General features: G+C 39.5%; 1 protein-coding gene across 3 annotated transcripts in view; it reads right to left on the bottom strand.

Annotated features, from left to right (window-relative positions):
- Positions 1 to 12,033, bottom strand: part of wdpcp (WD repeat containing planar cell polarity effector) — a 74,415-nt gene that overhangs the window by 42,430 nt on the left and 19,952 nt on the right. For 2 of the 3 annotated variants that reach the window (XM_061040271.1, XM_061040272.1), the window contains 3 exons: positions 9,100 to 9,184; positions 4,658 to 4,702; positions 1,514 to 1,564 (listed from right to left, as the gene is read on the bottom strand). In XM_061040271.1, the coding sequence (XP_060896254.1) occupies positions 1,514 to 1,564; positions 4,658 to 4,702; positions 9,100 to 9,184 (181 nt within the window). The remainder of the gene's footprint in view (positions 1 to 1,513; positions 1,565 to 4,657; positions 4,703 to 9,099; positions 9,185 to 12,033) is intronic. The other variant, XM_061040274.1, reaches the window with a different exon arrangement.

Below are 12,033 nucleotides of genomic sequence, written 5' to 3'. Positions count from 1 at the left end.
CTACATTTTGACCACAGGAAGGACTTCTGGGTCCCAATTAGTTAACCTAATAGAATTGCTTTTCCCTTTTCCAGCTTTTTTGATTATTAATTATTCAAATCCTTTATGACATCTAATATTATCTGTATTTATGTGATGTTTATAGGGAGATGTATGCAGCACAAATTAATACTCCACACTATGTTTTAAAGCCTAAGGTAGTTTGCAGTAACTCCTTTAAAGTCTTTAAAACAAAATGTTACTACTCACAACAGCACTAATAGGTCCAAAAACAGAATCACAGGCACCTTATCATTCTTTACAACACAACTGACGTCTTCTCCTGAGTTTAAAATCATCCATGTCATTGTTCGTTCAAGCTCTGTGGGTGAGGAGTTCCACAAATTGAACCTACAAACAGTTGAAGCTCAAATGAGGATCTCTATAGGGGCACCTTAAGGTTTCTTTTGGAGACACCCTGTGTTACTTAACCAGGCATTCTGAAAGGTACATGGTTATATAGGTTTTTATACATCAATTTCTTTTCTATATAAACCTGATGTCAACTTTGCTACATGTTAGCATCAGCAGCTAAGTCACTCTTAAACTTCTGTGTTTAAAATCAACATAAAACCCTTACTTACTAAATAGAAACTACATTGATGTAGTCACATGTTTTATGTTCCTGACCACCATATTCCCAGAGCAGCAGAAGTCTGAAGTCTGCTGTTTATAGATTGATTTAGCTGCGCTAAAAGGAGGGGAAATATTCTTCTGAAAGCAAAAATGTCCCTTCAAAAACACACACTGGTCCTCAAGGAGAAGCAAATATATTTAAATGTGGGGACTTTTGGACGTTCTTGAGTTGAGTTATCTCCCAAATGCAACCTCAGAGTTAGCAGCACATATCTCAACACGTACCACACCAAGGCCCCTTCATTTTAATTTCCCAGCACTCCCTTTTCCCCTCCATCTCTAGTGGTTAAACAGGGAGAGGGAAGGATATGAAGAAAAAAAAAACAGCTAATTGAATTTGTGCATCTGCTTCTGCCCACACTTACACATGAAGTTCAGTAGGAGAAAAAAAAAGAGGAAAGGGAGGACTGCTGTTTTCAATATGATGCAATCACTATCTGTTTATTTTATAGTCTCCCTTTTCATCTTTACTGAAACGAACCATTAAGGAGGGACTCTCCATTAGGAATAAGTGGGAAGAGGAGGTAAACAGATGCATGCAAATGAGGTTGTGGAGGGTGGTGGGGTGGGGGAGGAGGGGGTCAGGGGAGAGAGGAGGGAGGGGAGGGCAGGGGGATGAGTGTTTGTCTCCTGATAAGGGTGTTTGTACTCCACTACTGGGTGAAAAGCAGAGGGAGTGAGGGGAAGAGAGGGAAGGAAAGAGAGAAAATAGGAAGAAGGAAGGTTATGAGGACAGCAGTTTCTGAAAGATGCATTTGTAAGATAATTAGAGAACTGATCATAACAAAAAATGTATCACTGTCAATCACTTCTTTTGAGTCTCTCTATTGGAACTTACCATCACAGAAATTGAGTTTCTCATTGTAGTAGTGATGCTCCTGAGGATTTGCTGTGAAAAAAAAATGAAAAGGCCAAACGTGGGGTTAGATATGGGATATGAGCTTTATGAGCATGGTGTCCAGCCTAAGGACTCTAGTCTATATGTGGCAGATAATGAGGAACATGTAAATGAACTGGAGCTTAAACATCCCCCTTTATCGCCAAGAGACCTTGTTGGCACAGTGTAACCTGTAAAAGTACCTCATGGCCTGGTTGCCATGAGCAAGAAAGTGGCCAGTCTGGTGGCCGGCCTTTCTGGCAGGCAGGAAAACCTCCAGGATTAGTAGTATTAATCAGATAAGGGGGTGAGGGGCCAGACAGGCCCAGACATGGGCACCTGCTTTGGGGCTGGGTAGGGAGGGTTGGGGGGATGTTTTCTTATTTTTTGGCTGCAGGGGACCCCCAGAGCTGCTCCAATGAGCCTGGGTCTACCTCTAGTGGGGAGATGTGGAACTGCGTATGATGCTTTTTTTATTAATACAGGTATAGAGAGCAATAAATTGCCCAATGAATGATTGTCACTGACGTACACAGTTTGTTTTGACATGAACAATGTTCACAGGGCTTTCACCTAACTGTTACATAACAGGCGGTAATACTTAAACTTAATTTTAAGCGTCTGTACACACAATAATTATTGTCCTTTATTGGCACTGTTCTGGGTTACAGTTGTAAAGTTTTTTTTTTTATAACTACTCAGGACTTTATCTGTGATTAGTTCAGCAACATTTGAATCAGAATCAGATGATAGCACTGTCACTGTCAATCAAAGTTTTCTAAACTGTACCCACACAGGTCCAAAAAGCTTAAACTAATGCAACTGTGTGTTACTTTTTCCTACTATCATCTACTGTCATCTTCTAATATCAAAAACTTTTAATGTTACACTGACAGTGAAAAAGGAGAACAGTGCCTCTTTGACGTCCACTCTTCACCTGATCTTGCATTTTTAACCCTAATGTTGAGCAGGTAGAGTTTCCTAGAGAGGTTTCTGATTTTAGGCAGAAAACCCTGAAGGAAAAAAGCCTCCTGTTATAGTGATACAGTGCCTTTTCATATCTGGTTAATTAGGCATTTATGGATGAATTGAATGTCAGCCAATTCAGTGATATAAACTTTAATCTAATATAAGGAGCAGGTAGATGGTATCTTCCCTATGAGTCAGATAAAAGCTTTTCTAACTCTTAGTGTTAGTAGCTACTTAATTGTTTAAAAGTGATGCAGGACTAATACTTCTCTACTACACTATAAAACTACATTCAAAGGCCTCTGTGGTATTGTAATGCTATAGAGAAACGCTCAGGTTTTAAAGCCAAGATGCTGTTTTAGATTTGAAATGCAACATGGACTATAGGGCATAAAAGCCCCAAAATATATATTAAGTATTTACATTTTTATAGTCTAACTTCAGGAGTGTCCAAACCCCCTCATTTTAAATAAATTTAGTGTAAATGAAATTGTGTCTGAGCTATCACAGCTATGTGAAAATGTTGTGATACTTTTGGATAGTGACTCTTCTCCCCTGCTTTGTCCCCCCCCCCTCCCCACTCTGATATCAAGCCACACTTTAGTAATCCTCCAAATGAAAGGATTTGGAGCGGGAGCATCGTCTCTCCACTGACGATTGGACTAAAGAGAAAGCAGCTTCTCAGATGATAGAGAAAGGAGGAAAACCCTTTGATGAGAGTGAGAGAGGAAGAGACAGACACACTGTACACAAAATGAGCAAGAGCAAAATATACATGTGAGAGAGACAAAGAGAGGGAAATCTGTGAAAGTGAGGCAGAGACGTCTGAGACAGGAAAACCCAAACGTGCTGATGGAGAGAAAGAGACTCTAAAATATTCAAGAAATGGTCGACGACAGAAAGCGTGGAAATAACAGAGACATTCAGCAGACAAATAACAAGGCATTCTGAACTTCTTTAAAGGGAAAGACATAATAAGACAACATTGTGGTGAATTCACTTTTCTACAAGGGGAGCAAAGTCAAGTTTAAAAAAAATAATTTTCTTTCTATGAACAACTAAAAATGAACAACTAAAAATTACTAAAAATTACTAAAATGACACCTTTGACTTATTCAAAGGTGCTGCTTTTATAAATTACCCAAGAGATAACCTTCACCAGGCTGCTCCCCCTCAGCCTTACATTTTTGTTTGTATTGAAGCTACTGGTATATTCTCGTGGTCAAAGTAACAGCTCTTTTTTTGACGATTCAAACTAAATATTATGATCAGGTTTCTCATTATGATAACAAATGGGCTATATCGGTGGTATGTAATGTTTGCTTTGGTATTGAACAGTATGTACTAGTTTTCTAAAATATTGATTTAATCCTTTTTACACATTGAAATTGTACTTTCATTCCTGAACAAACACATATTGAATCCTTATTTTGGAGTGACCTATTAGAACATTTGAAGACTGCAACAAGTGCATACAGCCTGTTATTTAGTTTTATTGTTCTTTTTTAAATCTGGCAAATACAGGAGGTGACAGCTAACCAGAATGTAGCCATCTTCCTCATGAAACTTAGTGTGGACTCAACAATACATTTATGGAAACAAACTTAAAGTGAAGGAAGTTCAATCTCGTTTCCACACTTCTTTGACTGTGGGGGAGCGATTTGAGCGCTTCCTGATGATAACTGAAGCCTCTTTGCCTGAGGCAATATGAGGCTGGACTACATGGGGCCTCATGCTATGTGATCTAGCAGAAAGTCAACAGTTTAGTTTTCCTATCGCTGTGTGTCAGGACCCCAGGTCAACAGGAACACAGAGAGTGTAAGAGATAGAAGCCTGGAGGCCTAATAACCTGGGTGTTTGTGTGTGGTATGTGCAGAAGGTTTTAGGGTGTAAATCCTACATACTAATAGCTATTAGCCTGTGGACGAGCGTATGTGTAGCTAACGGGTGTGAGACCCTAAAACAGGCAAAACTAATAATTTGTGTGTAGGAGTGTATGTTTGTAAGGGCTTATGTGAGCGTGGGAGGCAGCTGAAAGCTCTTCCTCATATATGAGGAAAGCACATCGATTCCAAAAACAAGACAAATGCAACTTATCTTAAACACAAACAGACATCCAATATAAACACTATTTACCTGGCTCTCCTTTATCGTAGTACTGATAGGTGCCAATATCTGTATCTGTGGAGCGAGAGAGACAGAGAGAGAGAGAGAGAGAGAGAGAGGATGATGATCATCTTGCTGTCAGGGAAAAGCAGAAGACAGATCAGCAATTTCGCACCGTGGGATAAACAATCACTATCAGCCAGTGGCCTGTCCCGTCTGCCAGCACCACGGTTTGAGCTGAGATAAGGCCCTGTGAGGGGGAGGAGGAGGTGGGAGGGCGGGCTGGGCTTGGGGGGGGGGGGGGGGTGTCCGAGCCAGAATAGATGAGGGGGGGAGCAGAGGGGTATTAATAAAGACGGGAGTGTGCCTGAACCCGTCCCACCTGAGGTTGCAGACTGATTTACACACATACAACATATACATTTGAAAGTAGATGAACAGAATCAGCAGATAGCTTTAAAGACATACGAACAGCGGGTAACCAGTACACACACACACACACACACACACACACACACACACACACACACACACAAACACGCAAACTGCTGAGGTGAGGCTTTTTTTTGTCAGTGTTATTCCTGCAGGCCCAAAACCATAAGCAGCCAGATTCGGATTCGCACAACACATCGTTTCTTTATCGCTTCATGACTGTTGCTGCTGCTGCTGCACCCGAGGCCAGGTCACACTAACACAACAGGAGAGCTGATAGCAGACACAAATACACACAAGCACACAGTTAGTAAATACTTAATTTTAATTATTTGTTTCTTATAACCTTGAGTATCAGCGGGACACTCATTATATTAAACAAAACCCAACGTGGTTTCATAGCAATGAATTTAATGTATAGTGCAAGTTAGGTGCATATTGTGAAATACAGGTATGTGCATTGAGTAGCAAAATTAGTTTTTTCTTTTGTAGGCTGATATGGCTTGGAATATCTACAGGCTATATTAGCTTGGTTTTATAGTCTCCACATCTGATAGTATTGAAAACTTTAAGAAGCTATGCTTTCCAAAACAATAGTAAACATGATTATATAGAACAGGGTGCATTTTTACACTATTTTTTGAATATTCTGTTATATTTTCTTTAGAGAAATGCATTCAGGTACATGTAGGTACAACTCTGCAAAATAGCAAACACTGAATAATGAAGTGATACAACTGACTTATTTAACAAGAGGTGCATCAAACTGCCACAGCTCATCTAGAGGACTCCTCCACATAAAAAGTGAGTAGCAAAGCTCACTCACAGATGTCTGGCACATTGTGTACAAAAAGGGTCGAGTCATCTTACTGCTGGCAAATAGTTATCACCCTACACTCCTAAAACAAGGTCTACCAATAAGTCTGTTTCAGGCTCAGACGAATGAGTCACACCATGAATGATTTATTGACAAATCAGTAGAAATAAAACAGGTTTTTAGAACAGACTTACCCAGCAGAATGTGTGGTGGAGGCATATTGCATGGCATTACAAGAATTTATATGAACTGTTATAGAGAGATCCCACAGAGAAAAATAACTACCCCATCACAATTTATACTCTAACTGTCACAGTCTAAAACACTGGCACACATCGGACCCAGCAATATCTACTGATCTGAAATAACCACCATTAATAGTCTATAGGAGAGGACATAACCTAAGAGATGGCTGTGTACATGCAGAACCGAAAGCAGTGAAAAGGAGCACACAGGCCTTGAAAACCTCTTCCAAATGGGTGTTACAAAGTCTGAGGATGTGCTCAATGAAACAATATGGTCAAATCTCTACTTATCATACTAGAAAGAAGTATTTGAACCAATTTGACCGTGTTAATGGAATGATGTCTCATGTCATTTACGTGATCTTATGTCCGTGTCAGTCATCCTATGGTAGTGAAGCATCACGACCACTAAAGCCAAAAATGAGGGAGCATAAGAGCTCTCAAAAGGAAAAATTATAGACATTTCCCAATAACATAGCATAGAACAGCATAACATGCTCCCAGGAGTTCTGGTCTTGGTATGGTACAGAAAAACTACAAATACAGTAGTTCATATAAATATACTTTTTTGAATGATTTACGAAAGCTGCAAGGTCGATGTTTTCGTTCATTGTACATGAAATCTCAAGAAATAGTCCTGTAAACAGGTCCAATGATGTGTCGTTGAGTCTCATTTATTTAATCAAGTTTAGCTTGTCATTTTTCGTATTTCTGTTTGTTTTTTTATCTTCATAAAAGTGGTTTATGTAGTGAGTGATTCAGCACAGGTCACTGCTGATGATTGATCGACAATCCCAATTAGATCAAATGTCCCATACCTGTGTGGGCGACTGGGTGGAGTATTGTCTACTAGCTTTGGGAATAGTTTGAGAACACACTTGGTCCACATGGACTGAAACATGTATTTTGTAATAAACATTGATGCAGAGCAAGAGCAGTGAGCAGGATTTTCTCTTTTCAAAGCTACAACTATACCTCCTATGCATCTGCTGCCTGAGACAGTTGGATGTGCGAACACCTCCTTTATAACAATAACTGGAAAGTGTCTCAGAGACTTGGGACTTAAATAATTCCTATTCAACTAAGAGAGATAAGAAGAATGGATCAAGGGGTCGTATCTGAATATGCATTTTTAATCTTTGTTTTAAATTATGATCAAATAATTAGTTTTGCCATTGAAAAGGTTGCTCTATGAGCAATTAACTCATAAACTGCGATGCTGCTCAGTGGCCAACAGCAAAAGGCTTTGGATACCAGGAAGGTGTAAAAACAAATGTAGAACAAATCTAAAAAAAACTATGGTGTCATGTGGTAGATGCTTTTATGTGTCTTTTATGTTTTTGTTTTTGAGGTAGATGTGTATGATGTAAGGAAGGTGGTGATATGCAGCGTCACACCTCAGCGACCAGGCCTCTGTGCTCAGATGTATCCATCCACATATATTTCTGAGATAGCAGAAGACACACACAGCAGGAAAAAAACAAACAAATAAGGATATGTCACCATCACCTAGGATATACACCCTGTCTTACCTTTGTGTATACACATAGGCCTATACACACACACACACACACACACACACACACACTTACACACACAGTCAGCCTCTGAAAGACACTATCTTTGTGTAAAGCTCAGCAGACTGTGAAAGACAAGACAGAATGGAAGGGAGGAGAAAACAAGAAAACAGATGGAAATGTTCTTTTTCTCCAAAAGAAGAGATGTTCTGATAGGTGGCGAGCAAGAAAAAAAAAACACAAAAAACTGCCAGAAAAGTCAAACTTACACCCACTCAGCCTCACGACAAAGCATCGGTCAGCCGGTAAGGTTTCTCGAGGTTTGCATAATGCTGATGTAGGAGGTGTAATGTGCAGCTCACTTATCACAACTTATCGATGAGTGCTTCCCACAGGGGAACTGGCAAGATTTTACAAACAAGTCTGGTAAAGTTTAACTGTGTAAACTATGTAAAAATAAATTATAGGAGCTGTTTGACATCTGATAATCTGCAGGATAGAGGCACGCTGTTACATTTGCTGCTACTATACATAATACATTAGAAACCCAGATCTCTGACTCAACTACTACTGCCTGAATGCATTGTGTTAAATATAAGCTGCCAGGTTATGAAAGAAACATGGGATTCATTGAACACATAGACAATATCTTTGATTTTGCAGCATTGATTTTGATATTTGAATATATTTGCAGCACAAAGTCAGTGCAAAATTAAACAGTAAACCTCACTAGCTAGTCCCAGGACTTTTTTTTCATTGTAGTGATTATAGAACATTAGGCAGTAGCCCCATATAAAACAATAATGTATAACATATGTTGACATCAGGCTGTAACTGTCAACACTGTCAGGCTCAAATACACACTTCCTATTTAAAGAAACAGTACATTTTAAATAACAACAAGCAACCCAGCAAACTCAGACCATGTTCAAAGCTAAGTTATCTGTTATTATTTACAATTCCAACTGAGTGGTTTACTTCTGTTAATTTTTTATTTTTTTTAAACACTGCACCGAATTTACACTTGATTCAAAATGAGGGAATCTGGGAATGTAACCAGCTACAAGAATCCTCGAATATTTAATTATTTTGTTGAAATCAATTGCGTAATGGTGCCCTCTTTTATCACAATTAGTTTATTTTATTTATTTAATTGTATTTGTCCATACAGTCAACATTTGTGTGGTCTGGATTGGAATCTTCTGTATAATGGAACATACAGAGTGATGGACTGAGAATTTGAAGAGAGTAAAGAGAAAGTAAAAAAGACAGGGTGAGAATTGGTGTCGACTGAGAGTCAGATTGTCTTAGTAGATAGAGGTAAGGTGTGGAGAAGGTGTGAAAACAAAGTGAGTGATGACAGAGAGAGCCAGAGTAAGACAGAGTGAGAGGTTACAGAGAAAGGAGACGGGGAGAGAATCACTGAGAGAGAGGCCGATTGAACATGCTGATAAGTGCTACCTTTGACTTGGAGCGAGCTCTTGGTGGACCACAAGTGCAGCTCAGCCAGGCAGAACGCCATCTGACGGAGGAGTGTAACCCGAGTCTGCAGAGAGGGACGAGCGAGAGATAGAACAAATGAGAGACACAGAAAGAGAGACGAGGCAGAACGAACACAACCGCAGATGCATATCTTGACAAGAGGACATAACAGATTGACATAAACCGGCCCGGGGGTCGAACAAAGCATGCATGTAGGCACAAGTGCTTACGTTCACACAAACTTGTGTGACCGATAGTTACTACCCAAGCATGTACCTTGAAGGGAAAAATATATACATAGAGAAGAAAAAAACTCTGTTTCTAAAGTGTTGCACTGATGAAAGACCAATAAGGAATTGTGTAAGGATTGTTTGTAAGCTTAAAATATCCCATGATGACCAGGTAAGAAACATAAGGTATCGATTGACATTTGACAGCATTGGTAATGGACACAATCCTAATGGATCAATAAAACTATTTTTTATTGGATGGGGGTGATAAATGATTTAAGTGTTTCAAATTGATAAATTTTCATAAGTAGCTTTTCAGACAGTTATAGCTCAAACACAACATGTCAGAGGAAACAATCCGTATAGGGTTAGAGGAAGAGATCCAGGTGTAGCTTAATATCAATCATTACTTTGCAAGTTAAGGTTAACTTTCACTTGAACTTACGAGAGGTGTTGATTAGAAGAATGGTCTTACATGAACAGCTGACTCACAGCTATTTGATAAAGTATAACCAAAGTCTCATTACCCTAATGGTTCTTCTGCTGTATTGAGGGATACATAGTGGATGGGTTTAGAGGTAGGGATCATTTACATAAGGGTTCAATCAATAGGACCTCCACCTTTTTCCTGATTTTTAAAAAAATGTGTTTTAATGTAGTTGTCTGATTTCTATCCACTCTCCTATCTATCCATTAAAAGCATAAAAAGCCCAAAAATAAATCTTGGAAAAAAAAAGAAAAGAAAAAAAAGCCAAGACATGGTTGATTTGTTTGTACAGCATATACATATACAGGAAAGTCATCGTTCTTTACTTAGGCAAATGAGAACATTAGAATGAGATTTAAAACATGATGAAATCAATAAGAACAATAAAGTGATGACGTTAAAAACAAGATGGAACGAAACAAAACACATGAATTAGAACAATGCCTCAAACACAACAAAGGCCATATCAGGTTCAGAGGACACAGATGTCAAGGAAAGGCTGAAGGAAGCGACAGACTGAACAAGTAACAGTAGTAGAAATGGTATTTGTAGTCATAGTGGTCAAGAGCTGTCCTTAAAATATGTAACATTAGTCCTGTAACATCATCCTCTATTGTAGCACGACTACTTTACTAGTTATTCCTGTATTTCTACAGAGTTGGACTTAAAGCAGGGGGTTGCTCTACAGGTATGAAAGCTCATTTTGACCACAGAACCTATTACCAAACACAGACAGACCTGCACATGAACTCAGACTGACTCTGAGACAAGGTCTCGGCTGGTGACCTTCATTCACACATCACAGCCGAGCAGTGATGGACGCACACTTTGCAGCTGACAGGTGAGACAAAGCAAGCAGCATTCCTCATATCAGGCTGTGAACACAAAACAATTCTATGAGACAGGTACTGGCGGGTCAACCTTCTTCATCACACACTTTATTCTCCAGTCAGTAAACATCTGTTCACTGAGGGTTAAGCTGCTGCTTTCCTCTCCTCCTCTCTGTGGGGTTTCCCCTGTCATATTGATGGTTTTCATTGAATGTTGCTGGAGTATTTTGTTCAGTCTGCGAGAGCAGCTATGTATTAAACTTTAAAAATGTCTGGTGAAACTTAATTTTTTCCCTATCTTTTCCCCCCCATTATGTCATCCTTCAATTACATTTATTTATACTGCACTTGTTGGTGTTGTAGTTTTTTTAGAGCAAACTAGCCTGTTACTAAACCAGAATTATTCATGAAACTCCTATGACCTACCTTTACGTAAAACACAGATGAGTAAAAAAAGAACGCACACACACACACACGCGCGCACACACGCACACAACTCAGTCACATCCTCCCAAATGAAACCTGTCTAACCTCAAGTAACACCCAAACAAGAAGGATAATTATCTTGATGATTGGCAATGCTGAGAATGCCGACTGAAACATTTCTCGCTCTCTATTTTCACACAGAAAATGGTGAAGACACTGACCCATTGACATTAGCAGATTTGTGTGTTTGCCATTTACAGGGACTGAGACTAAAAAGAGTCCAGAAAAAATCCTACCATTGTAAATGTGTAAACCTTAACATTGTATTCTTTGAAGACAGTGTGTCTAATTAATCATCTGTACCTGCTGGAGTGAGCAGAGTTAAAAAAAACAAAAAAACTTTTCAACTCTTCTGAACACTATCACCTGAAATAAAAACAAAGGTCATCAGTTTTTTAAATATTTTGTTTAAAGTTACAAGTCTGCCCATAGAAAGCTTAATGTTAACACTTAAATAAAGTACACAAACTCATGCACACAAAAACACACAAACAGCACGTTGCACAGGTCCTGGACAGCTGCCACACTCATTCTGATTTCTGGCTGGGGTTGCTGTGGGTTACCTGTTCGCCCGCAGAGCTTTGTGGGTGTGTACGGCCAGTGTACAGAGGGCTGTGTGAGGGGTGGGGAGTCTAGGTTATTGTACCCTGTCTTTACACTGGTAAAGAGGCTGCTTTAACATCAAAGGAGGGGATGGAAAACATCTGACTCCTCTTTCAAAGACAGTCCACAGGAACTACGACCTTGTCTGCTCTCTGCATCTCTTTCTCTGCTCTTCTTTCACTGTCCCCTCCGGGTGGTTACTGTGTACCAGTGTGTGTGTGTGTGTGTGTGTGTGTGTGTGTGTGTGTGTGTGTGTGTGTCTGTGAGCAAAGAGGAA

Source organism: Labrus mixtus, chromosome 6, assembly GCF_963584025.1.
Source record: "Labrus mixtus chromosome 6, fLabMix1.1, whole genome shotgun sequence".
In the NCBI taxonomy this organism is placed as follows: domain Eukaryota; kingdom Metazoa; phylum Chordata; class Actinopteri; order Labriformes; family Labridae; genus Labrus; species Labrus mixtus.
The sequence above is the reverse complement of the archived record's forward strand: the minus strand, read 5'-3'. Positions and strand labels throughout refer to the sequence as shown.